The sequence below is a fragment of the Amblyomma mixtum genome, chromosome 2 (genome assembly GCF_055824585.1).
Source record: "Amblyomma mixtum isolate Tamu chromosome 2, ASM5582458v1, whole genome shotgun sequence".
NCBI lineage: Eukaryota > Metazoa > Arthropoda > Arachnida > Ixodida > Ixodidae > Amblyomma > Amblyomma mixtum.
Genome location: NC_143013.1, coordinates 303610819 through 303629919, shown reverse-complemented (window position 1 = coordinate 303629919; position 19101 = coordinate 303610819). Strand labels below are relative to the sequence as shown.

At 48.9% G+C, this 19101-nt stretch overlaps 1 protein-coding gene across 2 annotated transcripts in view; it reads left to right on the top strand.

Moving 5' to 3' along the window:
* The window catches only part of fuss (SKI family transcriptional corepressor fussel), a 58460-nt gene extending 51833 nt beyond the window's left edge, over window positions 1–6627 (top strand). For both annotated transcript variants that reach the window (XM_089570185.1, XM_089570184.1), the window contains exons 10-14: window positions 642–716; window positions 4563–4637; window positions 5388–5453; window positions 5847–5894; window positions 6129–6627. In XM_089570185.1, the coding sequence (XP_089426311.1) occupies window positions 642–716; window positions 4563–4637; window positions 5388–5453; window positions 5847–5894; window positions 6129–6211 (347 nt within the window). In that variant the 3' untranslated portion in view covers window positions 6212–6627. The remainder of the gene's footprint in view (window positions 1–641; window positions 717–4562; window positions 4638–5387; window positions 5454–5846; window positions 5895–6128) is intronic.
* Window positions 6628–19101: the final 12474 nt, after the last annotated feature.

The window sequence follows — 19101 nt, the reverse complement described above, 5'->3', positions numbered from 1 at the left end:
ATGAAAAGGTGGCTCGTTAACTGGGAATGACAAACAGATGTATGAAAGGATGCGCTCGCTAACAAGTCTAGGTGGTCGAGCAGATCGCGCCTCTCGATCGTTCAGTGTGCGGAGAAAATGCAAAAACCAAGAAAAGAATTCTATTGAAGGCGGGGCCATGACGTCGCCCTGTGACGCACTCCACAGACACCACGCCTCCGGCTTACACCGGAGAAGGAAGGGGTGATTTTGCCTTGCCGAGCCTACTCGACGAGGAGCGGGAGAGAAAAATTTCGAGGAGGGAATGGAAGGAGAGGAGGCTCGCTCAAAGTGAGGTAGAGAGTGTCTGCTGGCCGCGGGTGGGCAGGGGGCCTTTAAGGCGTCGGATCACCAGACGAAAACACTGTTTTTAGCATAAAGGGGATGGATTTCACGTGAATGTGGACGAGTAGTAGGCTGCACGCAATCAAGTGAGCAGATGGTATCAGGCGGTTTGCAAGTACAGGGCGGTCGCAGGTCGGATGTGAATGGACGCAAGTGGGATGATGATGATGATGATGATGGTAATTAGGAACTTATGCATGAAGTGAGGCCAAGGCAACTGACAACTGAGCATGTCATGTCCTTCCCCCTTTTTAATTTCACTTTCTTCTATTTATCAGATGAACTGCGGGACGTGCTACTGAGAGAAGCCCAGGCCAGGAAGAAAGTGGAGAGAGAGTTTCGCCTCATGCGAGGTGAGCAGCTTTGTTTTGTTTTTTTGTAAGATGCCTCGGCACAGGCGTTACCTGTCTTTTTTTTTTTTTTGCATACTCTACCACCTTACCTTAGCACACAATAAGATGACTCACTCACCAGAAGGCTATCAGGATGCTGGGAGTCATTTTCGGGTGCATAAAAGGTGTGATCTCATTTGGTGCTCTTATAGTCTTGAATGAACTACACGGTGCCAATGTCAATGTAGTGTGTACTAATCTTTCGATCCTCTTTAATTCTTCTCAGCCAATGTACCGTCTAGTTGATAGTGGTGATAGTGGGGTATGGCAGACTTAGGATTATGATGAGGGACCAGAAGAACTGGAATGACCTAAAAAAAAAAAACTAGGAATCAGAGGAGTATGATTGTATTATACCATTGTAATACACAAGTTTTCGTAGTGATACTTGCAAAATTTCCAGCTTTCTCTGTCATTCCTCGAATTACAGCACACTCTAACGACACGACTCTCTATTTTACCTTCGTAGAACGTGAAAAATGGAACAGTTCACTTACTAGGAGCTTTGACAAAGGCGGTAGCCGGGCGGAAAAAAGAATTGCCGGCTCTGTTTTTCAAGATTAGTGGCAACTTCGGCAAACAACTTCCTCTTCAGGTTATATGTTGGAACTGTGATGACCAAGTAATGATTCGCATTGAGCTTATGATAACAGTTACACGGCTTTCTTTTTCTGTACTGAAGATATAAAGTTTGTCGTCCAACGATAAGCTTACGGTTGATCGTATAACCGCGCATCCTGGTTAATTAAAGAGTTCGTGCAATTTTTTAACGGGCTGTCGGTAGTAAAAGGGGCCCATACCGCACGCAGTTGCATGGCTCGCTTCTTTTGCAATGCCTTTCGGCGTTTTCATCAAGAAGACGCACGAAGGATCGAAACAAACAAGCTGGCATTCCTCTAGACAAGAAAGGTCACCTCCTCGCCTTCAACGACTGCAGGCGCTATTGGAAATTTGTGGTGTGGCAATGAGGCTGTACTGAAGCTCGAGTGATATATGCCACGCACATTTGCTGTCGACAGTACACCTGCAGCCATGTCTACAATTTTATTCAGGGGAGACACTGATGTTGGTATATATAATAATACTTTTCAGTAATAGCTTGTATGCATAAACATCGGACAGGAAAAACACTATTGCGCAAAATACTGAAAGACACAGAGTATATCGAATGAGTGAAAGCATAAAAACAAGCAAAAAAGTATAGGTGGGCAGAAGAGTGGGGGGGGGGGGGGGGGGGGGAGAATTTAAACAATAAAAGCAAGTGGCATAAATAGCCGCTGAACCGAGAAACTGTGCGCAAGAGAGCACGTAGGTCATCGCACTAAAGTTTATCGCTCTATTCAGCGAGCCGGTGTTAAGCGCAGGCGTTCGTGAAGTTACTTATACGCAGCTGCACTCATTCCCTGCTGCAACCAGCTACCTACACAGACAACCCCAATCCGCGGGTCGCCGGCCGCCACGTAGCCTTCGCTGCATATCTACTATCGCCCCTTCGCTGCACGGCGGGGCACAACTACACAGCGCGTCAGCGCACACTCCTGTGTACACGAGGGTTCCGCACATCGTCAAAACAGCGCTCCTGTGCTCGGCCCGGCACCGATATTCCGCTCGCGTGCCGCACACTGTTAAACACGGGGGACACCGAGAGGCGGCGCTCATTAGTCGGAGTGTTTCTACCTCGGTCATTCCGCGGCGGCGTCCAGCCGGTACCGCCACTCAGTTGCCCCAGAGTGCCCGTATGCGAGTTTTGCATCAACATTCGCGGCGCCAAATCGGTGTTGCGCCGACCTGCGTGGCTGGCGCCGACAAACGCCGCTGCGTGGCGCTCTCGCTCGTGACGTCCTTGGCGCGCCGTGGCGACACCAACGCAGCTTTGCAGTAAGCACCGTCTCACGCTATCGGCGGAATATAACGAACGAGTGACGCGAAGTCAGAAAAAAAAACGGGGAGGGGGGGGGGGGGGGGGGGGGGGGGACGCTCAGTGAATATATAAGCTAGTCGAGTGAGTACGCCGGTGGGACCACAATAGCGCAGTCGTAGAAACCAATTAAAGAGAAGGGAGAATGCAGTTCTCTCGTTTGTTGTGGGCAAGTGCGATGGACTGTAGGTGATTGGGAAGAAAGCAGAATGGGAAAGCAACACGCCACCCGGCGAAGAACGAACTCGCGGCCTGAGGACGTCGCGTGCGCTGTCCCAATTCATTGTCGAACTGCGGGAACTGTTTCTGAATGTAAAAGAAGTGCTCAGTAAGTTCTGCCCCATGGGCTACGACCTTTTAATTAACAGAGGAAATTTGAACACGTTGCATTCAAGCAAAAGATCGGAATGTCCTCTTCCCTATAGGAGCACATCACTATGCGATGTATTATTCACCAACGGCGATGCACCTAATTCTCTGCTTATCGTGTAGAAGAATGAGGGCGGTTAGTTACGACACCAACAACGGACTTTATCGGTGCCCTCTTCGTCGAATGCAAACTTCGCTACTTAATCGTACTTAACAGACAGTAGTCTGAAGACGCAAAGTCGGGACTTAAGATCAGAATTTCCAGCAGTCAGAAATTCGATCATCATGCTCATGGGCTCACATACGGGCTACCGCTTCGACGTCAGCGGTGCATCCGAAACAAGAAAGCATAGTTTGAAAGATGAAATCTTAAGCTTTCGTTTAGAGGTAGCATGTTGAGATTCGATGAATTATTAAAACAGTTACCGCCCTAAGGCGGCTCACCCCCTGTATTTTTCTTGCAGACTACCCAACATATATGTAAATATAAACTTATTCTGGTCAATGCTCAATACAACCTCGGGCGCTTTGGTGGCGGCTTCTTTTCTGCTTTCTGGAATATTCGCGCGCGCGTGCATGTGTGCGGCTGTATGTGTGGGTGTGTGTGAGCTTTCCGTCAAGGCGGTGGACGCAAGCAGGAATGCCAAAAAGCCGCACAACTTACCAGTGGGCGCATTTGACATGAACTCGCGGGAGCTCGTATGCATTACCTCTCAGTCTTTCAAACTGCAATGTCAGTGATCAGCAACTCTCGCCTCAGAAATTAAGCAACTAAAACGACCGTCACGCGTTTCTTTCATTAGTTTGAAGGGCGTTTCTTTTATTGCCTAAACACGAGGGCATACGTATCGCGCTTATACTACAAGGCCCCCAAAACATTTTCTGATGTTGGAAAACTTAACCAGCGTACCTGGAAATCCCGGATATACAATTCACAGGGACACCTAATTCCATGATGCGTTGGAAATGCGATAACAGTAGCGGTAGTGATGCCTTTACCGGATGTGACGTCATTTCTGGTGTGGTGCCGTCACTTCCCTCCATCCAGTGGGAGTGCTTCTGTCTGGTGGCGTCACTTCTCTCCGGCCAATCGGAATGCTCCGGTCTGGAGACGTCACTTCCTTCCAGCCAATGGGCACATTTTGTGATCGATGATGCATTTTGGTCCCATAGAGCTTCTTATGCTATCATATTAATAAATAAATAGAAATGACAGGAGAAAAACCATACCAGTGTCGTACAACCTGGTTCCGTTCGAGCCTCCCATGCACCCAGATATAGAAAACGAACTCCTTCTAAAGCAACTATCTATTTCGTCAAGCGATGAACGTGATCGCTTTGATCGCCATTTTACTGCGAGTACCAACCAGAGTTTGTTCCGAACTAGTTTTCATAGAAAGTATCTTTACTGAAAACACTGGCATCCAAAGTGTCGACAGAGCACTAGGCTATGCATGAGAAGCAAAAACAGGTGCCATGACTGCCTGTGAATTCTTTCCCCGTTTTGTTTCTCCTCGCAGAAACGTTCGAGGAGCAAGTGCAGAAAGAAGTCGCGTACCGCGAAGAACTCACCAAGCAGTTGCAAGTGGTGCGAGGTAAGAACTGATACACTTGCAAATGCTGTTTCGCCCCTACCAATATAAGGTGACTCTTTGCTGTCGCCATCTAGCGGAACTTAATGTACCTGATTTGGCAGCATATTGTCCATTCTGGTGAATGAAATCCACCTGATGACTGACCACGTTCAGAAGCAAGCGAAGCTTTGAGGCCCTTGTTAACAATAAAACTAGCGACTTGAAAGTAGCGACTTGTAGCCCTCAGTGTGAACAAGGCCGCCCAAGCTTCTGGACCTTGCTAAAGTGGCCCTGAATGTTATTTCTGATCAGCAGGTGCAGTTAATGGTGGCTTCATTAGAGCTCTATGCGGCCAGGATACCATAATGAGCTACACGAAGACTCCTGAATTCAGGACGGGCGAGAAATGCGCCGTTTTTTAACGAATGGTCAGAGGTAGCAATTTTCGCTTGCCATCTATTCCCAGAGCGACTATTATACAGCTGCACTGCCTATGAAACACACTGTGCCGGACATTCACTTCCAGTTTCGAGAGCACTTAAAAGTGCATCAGTTATTCAAGCGCACGTATTCAGAGAACATTAAATCCCCATTGTCGTGCGGCATGCAGCGGAATAAACAGGAACTAATGGTGTGTTGAGTGTTGCAACACCTGTGCGATGAGCGCGAGAGTGGGGGAGTTACGACATCTGGTGCGCACACCGCCCAACTTGTGCACGTTCCATGTCTTCATTACTAAGCGAAGGCAAATGCTCCCTTTATTCCCTGCAGATGCTCTGTGCCAGGAACTGGATCAGGAACGGAAGGCCAGATTTGCTGTTCAAGCCAAGCTGAAAGGTATGACAGGCATAATAACTTAACCTTAGTGTTTTTTTTCATTTGTAATTCATTATCTTTGAAAGAATACACGTTGTGAACGCTTACCTAATAGTATTAAATGCGACGCTCTTCCTTTGAAATGCACTTAAACATGTTAAAAGCTTGCAGTTAGAAATGAACAAAAAAGCATAGACAGATGCTCCTATCTGAATTCAATGTTCCTAGTACGAAGCGCCCGTGATCATGGCGAGCACTGCAGAAGGTGTAAGTGACGCAGTTCTCTATACATAAGCGTGCTAACTTGCGAGATAAGTGTTTACTTTCAAAATTGAAGAGTGAACGCACAGGGTTATAATGCGTCCAGAACGATCAGAGTTAATAAAAACATCATGTCTTCTCTTCTACACGCAGAGCTTTCCCTGCACTACCAGCAGATGCAGCAACGGAGCATCATCGCCGGTAAGCACCCTGAAGGCTTCCATATTCGTCTTATTTTAACATTTTTCAAACATCGCTTCATAATTTACTGTTGTGGAGAGGCCAGTAGTGTCATTCATTCATTCATTCATTCATTCATTCATTCATTCATTCATTCATTCATTCATTCATTCATTCATTCATTCATTCATTCATTCATTCATTCATTCATTCATTCATTCATTCATTTCTTGCCTTCTTTCTGTCTTTCTGCAGACACGCACGATACGATGCAGCATCTCGCCTGCAAGATGCTGGGCGCTAGACACTGTGCCGAGTGCAGCTACAAAGGGGAATGAAGACGCCAAACGCCGAGTCTCATCGCCGGCGCTGGGCTTCACGCAAGACTTCATCGCGACAGAGCTGCAACGATGATGGACTGCGACTGGCTCGTGCCACTGTTCGCCACAGAAGTTGCCGACACCTACCGCTACGGCCGGGATCGAATGCACGTCTTTCGGGTCAGCCGCCGAGCGCCATAACCTCTGAGCCACCGCGGCGGCATTGTAACAATGGTAGCTGCAGATCTGGAAAAGGTTCTTTGTACTTTTCGTTCCAAGGCGTGCAAAGATGGAATCCACCTGTAGCCAGTATTCAAGTTATTGTGACCGACGAAAGGTCGACGCAGGTTCAAGCTATGTACTCGGGTGCAGAGGACATTTTGGCATGCAGACACCACGGCCATCTAGCAAAGTATGATGTCTGACTCACGGAAGCTGAGTAATCTATCGATTCGAGGCGTGTACGTTGACACTGATAATCGCACCTTTTTGAGCACCGGTATCTATGCTAGGGATTTTCTTTGCAGTCTTGCAAGCATGTACAGTGAGTAGAAGGAAAAAAAAGAACACAGAACCTCACCTGGTGACCATTGTGATCGTGAGAAAAAAAGAAAAAAAGGTCTATCTACATGAAAGTCCTTTTCATGACTAGATCTCTGCAAAGACTCTAACTTGGGCGATTGCTTTTCAAGATATCTTCGCTACATAGCATTTCTCAAGTTTTTCGAGCTTCGTTGGTGCATAATTCCCACACTGTTTTCTTTGCGCAGAAATTCTTCACTCGTGCCATGTGCCTAGAGTAGCTCCCGCGAATGTGCACTTGTTTCATTGCTATTTATTTTTGTAGATATTGTAATTAGCCTCGCTTGAGGGCACCTCAGTGCGGTACCCCGACTTAAGATGCCGCAGGTGCGAACTATGTACACGAGCGCAACAGGAACACAACTGGGTAATCAATTTCGGCAGCTTGCAGCTGCATTTTGCAGCATTCGGCTGATCCACTGTTGGCATAGGCCAGAACAATCTTGTGTGAGATAAATTTCTGGTTTCTCTCTGTGTAAATGACGATCCTGCCGCCTAATTAGGTTCCCATTCTAACGACAATGCAGTGGTTGTCAGCGCAATTGCTGACTGCAATTGCTTCATTACTGATGGCGACATCAGTTATGCGACCCTTGTATGTTTGATTTTTTTTTTTTTGTTGGACACCTTCCTGTCAACTTTTCATGAACATCTTCGTGCTGGAGCACCATCTTCTCTGAACAAGCGCAGCGATTAAACTCCAGCCAGCGATGCCCGGATTGGTCGACGTGGCCGAATCAAGGCAAAAGCTCCTCCGCTCTCTCCTCCTTGGACCCACACCTTCACCGCGCAGGTGAAGTGCGACGTGTGCACCTACAGATGCTCCGGAAGTTGAGCTGTTTCGCGTGCCATACAGGTGCACAAACCAAACGTTTAAGAAGCAAATAAATCACTGGTGTTGGTTTTGAACTACGGTGCCCCGCCTGGGTTGCTGGGGCTTGCACTTGAGCAGTGATATGCAGAGTGCGAAATCTACACTAACAGGTAGGTCGACCAATTGGGAGCACCGATAGCATTAAGACAATAAACTTGTTCATGACGTATGCAGAATTTGCCTACTTGGATCGTAACCGCCGTGGCTGGAAGTGCAGAGGTGTCCTCGCGCGTGCGAGCAGCGGATTTGTATGGTTGCCTCGCCAGCTCGACTTCCAGGCAAGGCGCTCGCAAGCTGACCCCATAGTTTCGGTTTGGACAGACTCCATCTTTGAGCAATTCCAAAGGATAAAAAAAAAACTACTTGGGGCACTTACGTCTACTTACATGCCATGAATGCGAAAGCATTGTGCACTACTGCTCTTTCCGTTGGTGAGCTTGTGGCTGATTATATGTGGTATTCTGTGCGTATGTTTAACTTAGTTCCCGTTGGCCACCAAGCCACGCACTATTCGGAGCTCTTTCGGTTAATGCCCATGTATGCCGAATTGGTCATTCTCTACTTAACACTTCACAGATGGCAGCGAGTCCTCATACCATTACGAGCGCAGTGGCGTAGCGGTTAAGCGATGCGGCACTGCGCTGGTAGATAGGTAGCTGTTCCTGTCCCAGCCACCAGTAGGGATTATGCGATCTATGTTGCTCTTCCCAAGAAACTACTCGCGAGGCCGGCACGACGCTCCTTCGAACTCACCTGAACTTCCTCCCATTGGCTGTAGCTTGCGCGGCACTCCTCCAAACTTACCCGAACTTCCCCGAGTTACACTGTGGACAGAAAGTGTTTGGTTTATTAGTGTTGTTAGTGTGGACACTTTCTGTACTCGCCACCATGGGCGTCCGGAGGGGGGGGCAAGGGGGGGCGGCTGCACCCCCCTGGAAAATCACTCACTCTAACCGTGAGTGATGGCCGCACACCAGGGGCGGCGGTGCGCTCAGCAAAAAGAGTAAAAGCGGCCCCGCTTCCAGCTTTGGGTCACATCTGCGAAGTGCCGCGTCCGGGGACGCGTCGTTGCAGACATACAGCGGCACCGGCGAGCATGTGTTTCGAGGCGTCTTGAGATGGGTGCCTGTTTCTTTGATCTCTAGAGAGATAGCCACACGGAGGCAGACAGTGCACATTCCGGCCACCGATGAATTCTTCAGGAGGGAGGGACAAATCAGCCGTGTCCACCCCCGCTTTGTCGGGCTGCTCAAGGGCAAGCAGGCGATGAGTTGGCGCCGCCGCCGCTCGCTGTCTCCTCCGATCCACGGGAGAGCGCAGTTCGGTAGAAGCGCCGCTTTCAGAATCGTCGGCAAAGGGGATTAGCAGTTGCTTTTGTTCACGGCGACGCAGTCTCCAGAGGCGCCCCCACACCAGCGTTCCTTGCATCTTCTCCGGAAACCAGCGCCTTTGGTCAAGGCAGCCCGATGGCGCCTGCCTGGCTCGCCTGGCTCGCCTGTCACCTCTGGCTGGGCCTCAAATCCCAACAGCGCCCATGTACTGTGCGATGTCAGTGCATGGTAAAGAGACCCAGGTGGTCGACATTATCCGGAACTCTGTACTACTCCGTCCCTCATAGCCTGAGTCGTTTTGGGGCTCTGAACCCCATAAAAACACACAAAACAAATTTTCCGACCGGAGTGGCGAGTGTCCCTTCCCCTCGGAAGTCGCGAGGCGTTCCTTTCACCCCCAAAGTGCGTATTCGGGGATACTGCGGCAAGTAGGCCCTTGCATGTGTGCGCGCCTCTGTGTTTGTGCTTCGGTATTTTTAGTGGCCGGTTGTCAACGAAGCTGAGAACAATCAAGACAGCGGACGAGAAAACGACGAGCGGCGAGTAGTGTGTGTGCAAATACTCGACTGTGCGGTTGCGCGAGCAAGATGGAGCGAGGTGTATGAAGCTGCGAGCGTGCATTTATCTTGTAAATAAGTTTTCGTTGTATATATAGTCATTTTTTGTTTTCAACGTACGCATTCAACCGTTTTTTCAATCAATGTGTATATATTTTTAACACTACCAACCCCGAAGAACTCCATAGCCAGCTGTGTCTCGCGCGGTTCCGAATGATGGACATTCGGCGCTTCTTCAAGCGTCAGCGGTTGTCTGACGAAGCGTTATCCAAATGCGCCCCTGCAGATTCTGGTGTGATATGTGACAACGGTGTAGCATTTGAACAGAGTGATGCAAGCTTTTATCACCGGACAGTAGCTGATGTCGTCGACTCCATGGAAGGGACTCTGTCAACAGTGAGTTCAGGTAATGCAGCAGGCCGAGATGATTCCATTTCTCCTTTCTTGGGATTTAAGTCCGGATTTGACCAGAGCGATGCAACCTTTCATCACCGGACAGTAGCCGACGTCGTCGTCTCCATGGAAGGAACTTCACCAGCGAGCTCCGGTCACGCAGTAAGCCGAGACGATTCCCTTTCTCCTTGCTTGGGATCGAAGTCCGGAGACAACATCAAGAAAACAAATAACTTGCCTCAAGAATATGACTTAGGAGAGTTTCTAGGCAAAGCTAAACTCACTGGCATACCGGACTTTTTGAAGTTACGTCTTCTTACTAAGCCATGGTCGCCAAATGTTACATACGATTTTAAGAAGGATGTAACACCTGGAAAGAGGCCTTTTCGACATCAATGGCTGGGAGATTACGCCCCCTGGCTTGCGTACTCAGCGACAGCGAAAGGCGCTATTTGTCGTTTTTGCGTCATTTTTCCTCCACGTGTTCACCGGGGTACTCAAGGAAGTTTTATCGTGCGCGCTTTCAGTAACTACAGAAAAATGCACGAGGCGTGCAGGGATCACGTAAAATCCCAATGGCACCAGGAGGCAATGACGGCCTCACAGAACTTTATGGATGTGATGAAAGGCAAGCAGCTACCCGTTGTAGAGCAGCTGAACAGAGCACTGCACGCGCAAGTTGAAAGGAACCGTGAGAAACTATTTCCAATAGTTTCCACCATTGTCTTTTGCGCGACGCATGACTTGCCAATTCGCGGCAAGCAGTCCGATAGTGGAGTCTTCAATGATCTGCTTGACTTTCGTGTAGAAGCTGGAGATACTCTACTTCAGGAGCACTTCGCTTCTTCTGCTGGCAATGCCAAGTACACTTCTGTCCGCGTCCAGAACGAGATCATCACAATCTGTGGCGACATCCTGAAAGAGCAGATAGTTACCGAAGCTAACAAAGCGTTTGCTTTTTCCGTTCTTGCTGACGAAACTGCAGATATTTCAGGAAAAGAGCAGATGTCTATAGGCGTTCGCTTTATTGACAAGGCGGGAGCCGAAGTGTGCGTTCGAGAGCAGTTTTTGGGATTTGTAGAGCTGGAGCAATTAAACTCCGCTTGCATCGCCGCGGCAATCTTGAAGTTTTTGACGAATGTCGGGCTGATTCTTTCGAACCTCGTTGGACAGGGGTACGATGGATGCTCTACAATGGCTGGAAAAGAAGCTGGAGTGAACAAAATTATACAAAAACAGTTCCCGAAGGCACTATTTTTCCACTGTGCAAGTCACAAACTAAATCTCGTCATCAACGATCTGAACGACGTCTCTGAAATTCGAAACACAATTGGCATAATCAAACAAACCATAAACTTCTTCCGCGAGAGCGTACTCCGGAGAAAATTGGTGCCGAACATTCCGATGCTGTGTGAGACAAGATGGTCTGCAAAATATAAGTCTATTAGGATCTTCTCTCAGCATTACGTGGCCATAGTCGAAGCACTCGAGGAGCTCGCGTCCACGGAATCAAGCTCGAACGCTGCAACTAGACAACGAGCTCACATCCTCTACTGCGCAACAACAAGCTCATCTTTCATCGTCTGCTTGCATATTGTAGCGAAGTACAGCGCTCGGCTCGAACCAGTTACGAACATTCTGCAAGTTGTATCCATGGACTTCCATTCTGTGCATGACCACATCACTGAGCTGCAACGTATTTTTCGCGGCCACCGGACGAACGCTGTAGAGGAGTTCTCTAACATCATGAATGCAGCAAGGGAGGCAGCCAATCACTTAAATGTGGTGATATCTGTGCCAAGACAAGTCTCTCGTCAGGCCCACCGAGACAACTACGGGATTCAGTCGCCGGAGGAATACTACCGTGTGGCAATATATGTGCCGTACTTGGACTCCCTCACTGCTTCTTTAGCTCGGCGCTTTTCTGAAAGCAATGAGAGGAGCTTCAAACTTCTCCAGCTGCATCCATCAAAATGAAGCACTTGAGCCGTGTTGAGTTCGCTGTTCTCGCCGAAGAACTCCAGTGCTTTTACGGCATCGACAACTTCAAGGAAGAGGCCATCTCTTGGTACGAGATGTGGTGCAACAAAACTGGGGACCCATCAGAAATAACTTACTGCGAGCTTCTACATCAGGCCAAGACATTCTTCCCTGGTGTTGCAAAAGCCATTGAGGTGGCTCTGGCTTTGCCAGTTACTACCTGTACGGTCGAACGCTCCTTCAGTACAATGAGGAGAGTGAAAACGTGGCTACGCTCAACGATGACAAACGACAGACTGGACGGCCTTTGTATTATGAGTGTGCACCGAGAGCGTGTAATGAAGCACAGGAATGAATTTATCACCCGTGTCATCACGCAATTCGCCCAGAAAAATCCGAGGCGTCTACAGTTGCTGTTTACTGACTGACTGTCGTTGCGTGTTTGTGAACATATTGTGCTGTGTGCTGGTCATCAATCCGGGTGTGTCGAGAACCCGTATGCAGCAAGACTGAGCACTCTTCTCCACGAAGTGATAGTATCTTTTTGCATTTTTATTAATTTTAATTGTTTCTTCATTGATAAACTCCAATGTATCTCTCCTAGCCACGCTTTAATTTGCTGTTTGTAATTTTTCTTTCATGTGTGTATTTTACTTATTTATTTTATTTATTTATAAATAAATAAATTTACTCCGCAAATAGTGCCTTTTTGCTACGAACATAACCCCCCCACCCCCTCCGGCGCCAACAGCCAATGGGGCCCCCCCCTGCAAAAAATTCTGCGGACGCCCTTGCTCGCCACGCATGAGGAAAGCAATGCTTACGCGTTAAAAACTGCTACGTCGCAACGTTTCTTGAAATTTCGGCGTGTTTAATTATATAGAATGTAAAACATTTAACGTTGCGTGGTCTAACAGCAGTGCTGTGATGAAGCAGGTGCCGCTAGAGTGTTGCCGGTTTTATGAGTACTACCCATCCCGTATTCAATTTTTAGTATACCACCTACGGCCACAGAAGTGCGAGCCTGGCAGCACGAACTCTACGCGGTCGTTACAATAGTTCTGGGAGCCTGTAAAGCTGCATATAAAGCGATCGGAAGAGTAGGTGTCGGAACGCGAGGGGAACAGCTTGCATGATGCATGGTAATCGAGGTATTGACGAGGATGCTTGCTTTGCATCTGCCATCATCGTATACAAAAAACGTCACAACATTCATTATAATTCCTCAGAGCCGACGATTGGTCAGGGTCGAAGTACACGATAACAATGGTGCCCAATCAATGCCCAAACGTAAACGCAAGCACTACGTTCAGTTCACGCACATATTTTTGAAGACTGACCAGAAACTCCCACAGAGAAAATTAATTAGCCGCCCATCATCCAAAAATACAAATGTGTCGCCGAACATTGTCGACAATATCCGCTACCTTCGTGTGCAGCAATTTGTTAGCAAAAAGCACCACAGTGATCGGTACCCACTTCCACAGTGACAAAATTTGGCCAGGTAAAGCGGAAGAGGGGCACTTCGTAAACGACAGCCGTGCCACACATTGAGCGTTCTTTAAGAACACTTGGTGGCTTTGCCTATGAGACTAAGGGCCTGCAACGATCCACAAGGCACTACCACGTAGTTCTGCTAAGTCAATTCCGAAACCACACTAAGTTTCGAGTTCAGACAGTGTCACCACCGAGTGCAGGCAGTCGATGGGAATACGTATTCTGCAAGCTCAGCAGTACCATATGGCCCTGCAGATGTCCTTTACAACTTTTAGAGGTTGAAATGGAAATAGCGCTGCAATAAGACGTACACAAGAAAGACTGACACAGGACTTGCGCTAGGTTCAGCGATCCCCAGGTGCTAACAGGTTCACAGCAGTGGCCCGTAGTGGTGGTGGTGGTGGTGGTGGTGGTGGTGGTGGTAGTAGTAGTAGTAGTAGTAGTAGTAGTAGTAGTAGTAGTAGTAGTAGTAGTAGTAGTAGTAGTAGCAGTAGTAGTAGTAGTAGTAGTAGTAGTAGTATTAGTAGTAGTAGTAGTAGTAGTAGTAGTAGTAGTAGTAGTTTGGTTTGGTTTATGAGGTTTATGAGGTTGGTTTTGGTATATGTCCCGAAGCGACTCAGGCTATGAGGGACGCCGTAGTAAAGGGTTCCGGAAATTCCGACCACCTGGGGTTCTTTAACGTGCACTGACATCGCACAGTACACGGGCCTCTAGAATTTCGCCTCCATCGGAATTCGGCCGCCGCGGCCGGGATCGAACCCGCGCCTTCCGGGTCAGCAGCCGAGCGCCATAACCACTGAGCCACCGCGGCGGGTAGTAGTAGTAATAATAATAATAGTAGTAGTAGTAGTAGTAGTAGTAGTAGTAGTAGTAGTAGTAGTAGTAGTAGTAGTAGTAGTAGTATTAGTAGTAGTAGTAGTAGTAGTAGTAGTAGTAGTAGCACTCGCTATCAGCAACTTCTTCATTAAGTGCTTCATCCACAACCTCTGACGTTAGGGCCTCAGTGAGTCTTATAGCAGGTGGCAGTAAGTGTGGAACGGTGGCCTTGTGAAATAAACTCCGCAATATATCTAACATTTCACGTTCAGCCAACGCTTGTAAGTGCGAAGTGGTGGTGTTATGAAAGAGTAGCATTCGCCACCCACAACATCTGGCATGAGGGGCCCAGAAAGTCTTAGCATGTCGCAATATGTGCGCAGTGGCGGCGTTGTGAACGAGTAGCGCTTGCTAACCGCAGTTAGGGCTCACTGCGCGAGTCATAGCTGGTGGTAGTAGTGCGCAGCGGTGGCGTTGTGAAGGAGTAGCACTTGTTATCCACCACATTCAACGTTAGCGGCTCAGCCAAACCGAGGTAGTGGGAATAGGCACGAATAGTTGGCGTTTCGATGGAGCAGCACTAGCCCTCCGCAACACCTGCCATAGGTGCGCAGCCAGTCAAAGGAGGTGGCGTATGTGCAGAGCGGCGCCGTTGTGAAACGGTAGCACTTGCCCTCTACAACCTCTTATGTTACAAGTGGCCCATGTGCGAAGCAGTGACTCTACGCAAACTACCGTATTTTCCGTGCTATAATCCGCGTACTATACATTAAAAGCTGAAATTTCGCGTTATGCGGACTATCCATGGATGCGGAATACACGACTTAATTTTTTGGCATAGCCGAGAAGGCCAGCGTGGATGTCTAAGTACAAATAAAAAAGAAACGGGACCTGACTGGGGCTGGGACATTTTGCCGCTCTCAATCACACAGGGACATCTACTACTACATGCAGCAAATGCTGCTGGCCCTACGCAGTGCTTGGATTTGTGGGCACAATGAAAAATCATGATAAATAACGCCAAAGGCGTCGTATAGTCCTTCATGAAGAACGGCCGCGTTGGCTACGAAAACATGAAGCGCCTTTCCGGCAGCATTCGAGCTCAGTGTAGTGGAGCGTGCGCAAGCAGTAAAGTCGAACCAAGCAGGGGAGAAAGAATTTGACGCCGATGAAAAGAGTGCACGGTTGTGGACTGCTCCCCTGAAACATCACCGGACAATGTAAAAAACTTATTTTTTGTTTATAGTCGTCCCAGCGGGATGCGGAGTATCTAAGCAAAAACTTTGTATTTTGGGCCGAAATAAGCCCCTGCGGATATAAGCTGAGTGAAGACTACAGTCCAGAAAACACAGTAAGCCATTTAATTCTCAGCCAGTCGTAGGAGGTGGTAACCAGTGTGGAACGGTGGCCCTGTGACGGAGCAGTACGTGTCCTCTGCAACCTCTGCTGTAAAGAGCTCAGCGAGTCCTCGCAGGTGACAGCAGGTGTGGAGCGGTGGCGTCATGTAGTAGCAGCACTTACTTAGTGCAACCTCTGTCACTTAGCGCAAGCCGGTGAAGGCAGCAGTAGACGGCCAGTTGCAGAATTGTGCTACTGCTTATCTTCTGCCATTAATAATTCAGCATGTAAATAATAGCAGGTGGCAATAGGTGCGCAGCAGAGCCGTTGTAAAGGACTAGCACTTTCCACCAACAGTCTCCGAATAGGTACTCTGTACTCATGTGGCAGCAGGTGCGGCCCGGTGGAGTTTTGAAGTAGCACTTGCTTTGTGAAACCTTTACCATTTGGTGCCAGTCGTGAAGGGGGCAAAGGCGCGCAGCAGTGGCGTCGTGAAGGAGTAGCACTTGCCCTCTACAACCTCAACCATTAGGGGCTCATTTCGCGAGTCCTAACAGGTGGCAGGCAGGAGAGCCTTGTGAAGGAGAAGCACTTGCATTCGCAACCTTTACCATTTGGTGCTCAGCCGGTACTAGAAGGTGGCAGTAGGTAGGCAGTGGTGGTGTCGTGAAGGAGTAGCACTGTCCACGACAACATGAACTGTTAGGGGCTCAGTTCGTGAGTCTTAGCAGGAGGCAGTGGGCCCGCAATGGCGGCGTTGTGAAGGAATAGCATTTGCCCTTCATAACCTCTGATGTCAGGGGCTCGTTACACGAGTCATACCCTCTTGCATCAGGTGCGCAGCAGTGGCGTTGTGATGAAGCAGCACTGTGCGCTCAACAACCTCTGATGTTAGGGGCTCGGTACACGAGTCACAGCAGGGTGCAGTAGGTACGCAGTGGTGGTGTTGAGAAGGAGTAGAACTTGCCCTCCACAACTTCTCTCAATGGGAGCTCACTAAACGAGTCATGGCAGGTAGAAGCAGGTGAGCAGCGGCGGCGTTGTAAATGAGTAGCACTTGCCTTCCACAACCTCTGACGTTAGGGGCTCGGTACAAGTCATAGTGCTAGCATTGTGAAGGAGTAGCACTTGCCATTCAGGAGCGCCGATGCTGGGGCTTAGTGCGTGAGTCGATGTAGACGGCAGCAGGGGCTCAGCAATGACGCAGTAAAGAAGCAGCCCTTGCCATGCAAAAACTGTGACGTTAGGGGTTTGGTAAGTCATAGCAGTGGCATTGTAAAAGAATAGCATTGGTCATTCAGGACTGCTGATTCCGCGGCTGAGTGCGTCAGTAAAGGCAGATGGCAGTAAGGGCGCAGCGGTGGCGCTGTAAAGGAGTAACACTTGCCGCCCACAATCGCTGTCATTGGAGGCTCACTGAGTCATAGCAGGCGGCAGTGCGGAATACGATGGCGTAGTAAAGGAGTACAACTTGCCATCGACACCTCTGATGTTAGGGGCTCGGTACACGAACCATAGCAGGTGGCAATAGGTGGCCTTATGAAGTAGTAGCGCTTGGCCTCCGCAAGCTCTGTTTGGTGTTCAGCCACTCTCAAGAGGAGGCATCAGGTGCGCATGTAGGAATAGGTGCACAGTGATGGCGTAGTGGTGTAGGACTTCGCCCCCTTTCATTAATGGCCGGTCACTTGCTAAGATCAGTCACCGTTGAATGGCTCTGGTTCGACGATCCGCCGCGTTCCCACTGCCAGTCGTGCACGGTGCGTGCCATGCTGGGCTGAACGGTGTCAGCTGTTTGGCAGAGGGTGAATGAGGCACGAACCTTGGACCCCGTGCCAGAAGTGATCGACTGTCGAATGAGAATTCGCTGCGCCGTCGTCGCGGCTCCCGGCTCGGTTCCACAGCGCTACGTGGCTGTCGTCGTTGTGTTGGCCTCTGGCAATGATGATGATGTTTAATTGGCTCAGCTCTGAAGGAGGCGAGACACGAGTCTTCTTCTTTCTCATCACGTTTCGATCTCCGAATCGCGGTCGTCTTGCTCGTTACAGAATAATAATAATAATAATTTTATTCATTCATTCCAAGAAACGTTTAACAGTAAAATTCTCTTGGTCTATAAGCAGGGACACTGTAGGCCTAGGAGGAAAATAATTTAAACTACAAAAAAAGGCACACATTCGATTACCTCAATTAATTGTGAACTTCGAACGTTGCCTCTATTTCGTGGCTAGCAACAGTACAGGGCATCCTGCGCTGGTATGAGGGCGCCACCGCTTCGCTACATTGAGTGCCACCAACGGTAAAATCGAGCATTTTCCACCTGTTCGCGTGTAGTTCGAGAGTAGCATCGCGAAGTCAGAGTTGTGTACCGTTCGAGGCATCACAATTTAAAACCACAAATTAGTACTTTAAAGGCAGCAGTGTGGAACCTGGTCCAAATTTGTACACTGTTCAGTGCATCCACGGCATTTGAGAAGAAACTGCTATTACCTCGAGCACTTCGGATGTTATAATGCGAGGTCGAGGTAGCTTCGTTCGTTACCACTAGTTTCTTTTTGCTATCGCCTGCTAGCGCTCTCCGCTATCTTCTGGGCTAGCAGACTAGGCAAACGCGAATGAACGCGACGCTTGCAAGAAAGGAAGTATTTGACGAGTGTTGATCGTGTAGATGTTTGGGTGCGCCAGCATTATAAAACATGCGCATATCAATGAACTAACCAAGAAGCCACCCAACAGCCTATAGAGCCACCTATCCGCTCTGGGGGGAATAGACACGCTATATCACACCTCATGGGGCTGCCAATGCAACATGGCAGCCCTCAATAAACCAGGCCCATCACAGGAGCAGTGGGAGGAAGCTTTGCCCAGCTCAAACCTAAGGCCAGCAACGCATGGTGATCCGGTGAGAGCTGCTGCAGTCTCCGTAGGGAACCCTGGACTAGGGGTCCACCACCCAATTGCCAGAGAACGTTTCACTCGACTCAATAAACATATTTCATTCATTCATTCATTCATTCATTCATTCATTCATTCATTCATTCATTCACACTTGGCACTTTCGTATTCTTAATGCACGAGCTTTAGAGAAGGGTCAGCCAGGAAAAAGTGCCTGTAAACTGAAGCTGCCAAGGGGGAAAGAAACTGTGCAGAAAGAGTAGAGTGCAGCTCATCTGTGAGGACGAAGTGGGGATGATGGATGTGAACAAGGGAGTGTGGCAACGGTGAGTGACGAGGAGAAAAGCTGGATGTAAGGAGGAGGACGGGTTGCAAGGGGGACAGCATGGTGTGCTGAGAGGCGGATGTGAGAATGAGATGAGGGTAATGCGGCGCAAAGGAGGGTGCCATGTGGAACGAGAGTCTGCCGCAGACAAGGAAGGAAGCGCAGAAAGTGTGACTGTGCGTGTATGGATAAAAAGATCCACGTGGTCTTCAGCGTTCATTTGCAGTTAGATGAACCTTGTATGTGGCTTGACGGAGTGTTTCACTGGTTTGTCGACATGATGGATGCAGTTCCTTCGACGAGCGACGGTTCCTTCTTCAACG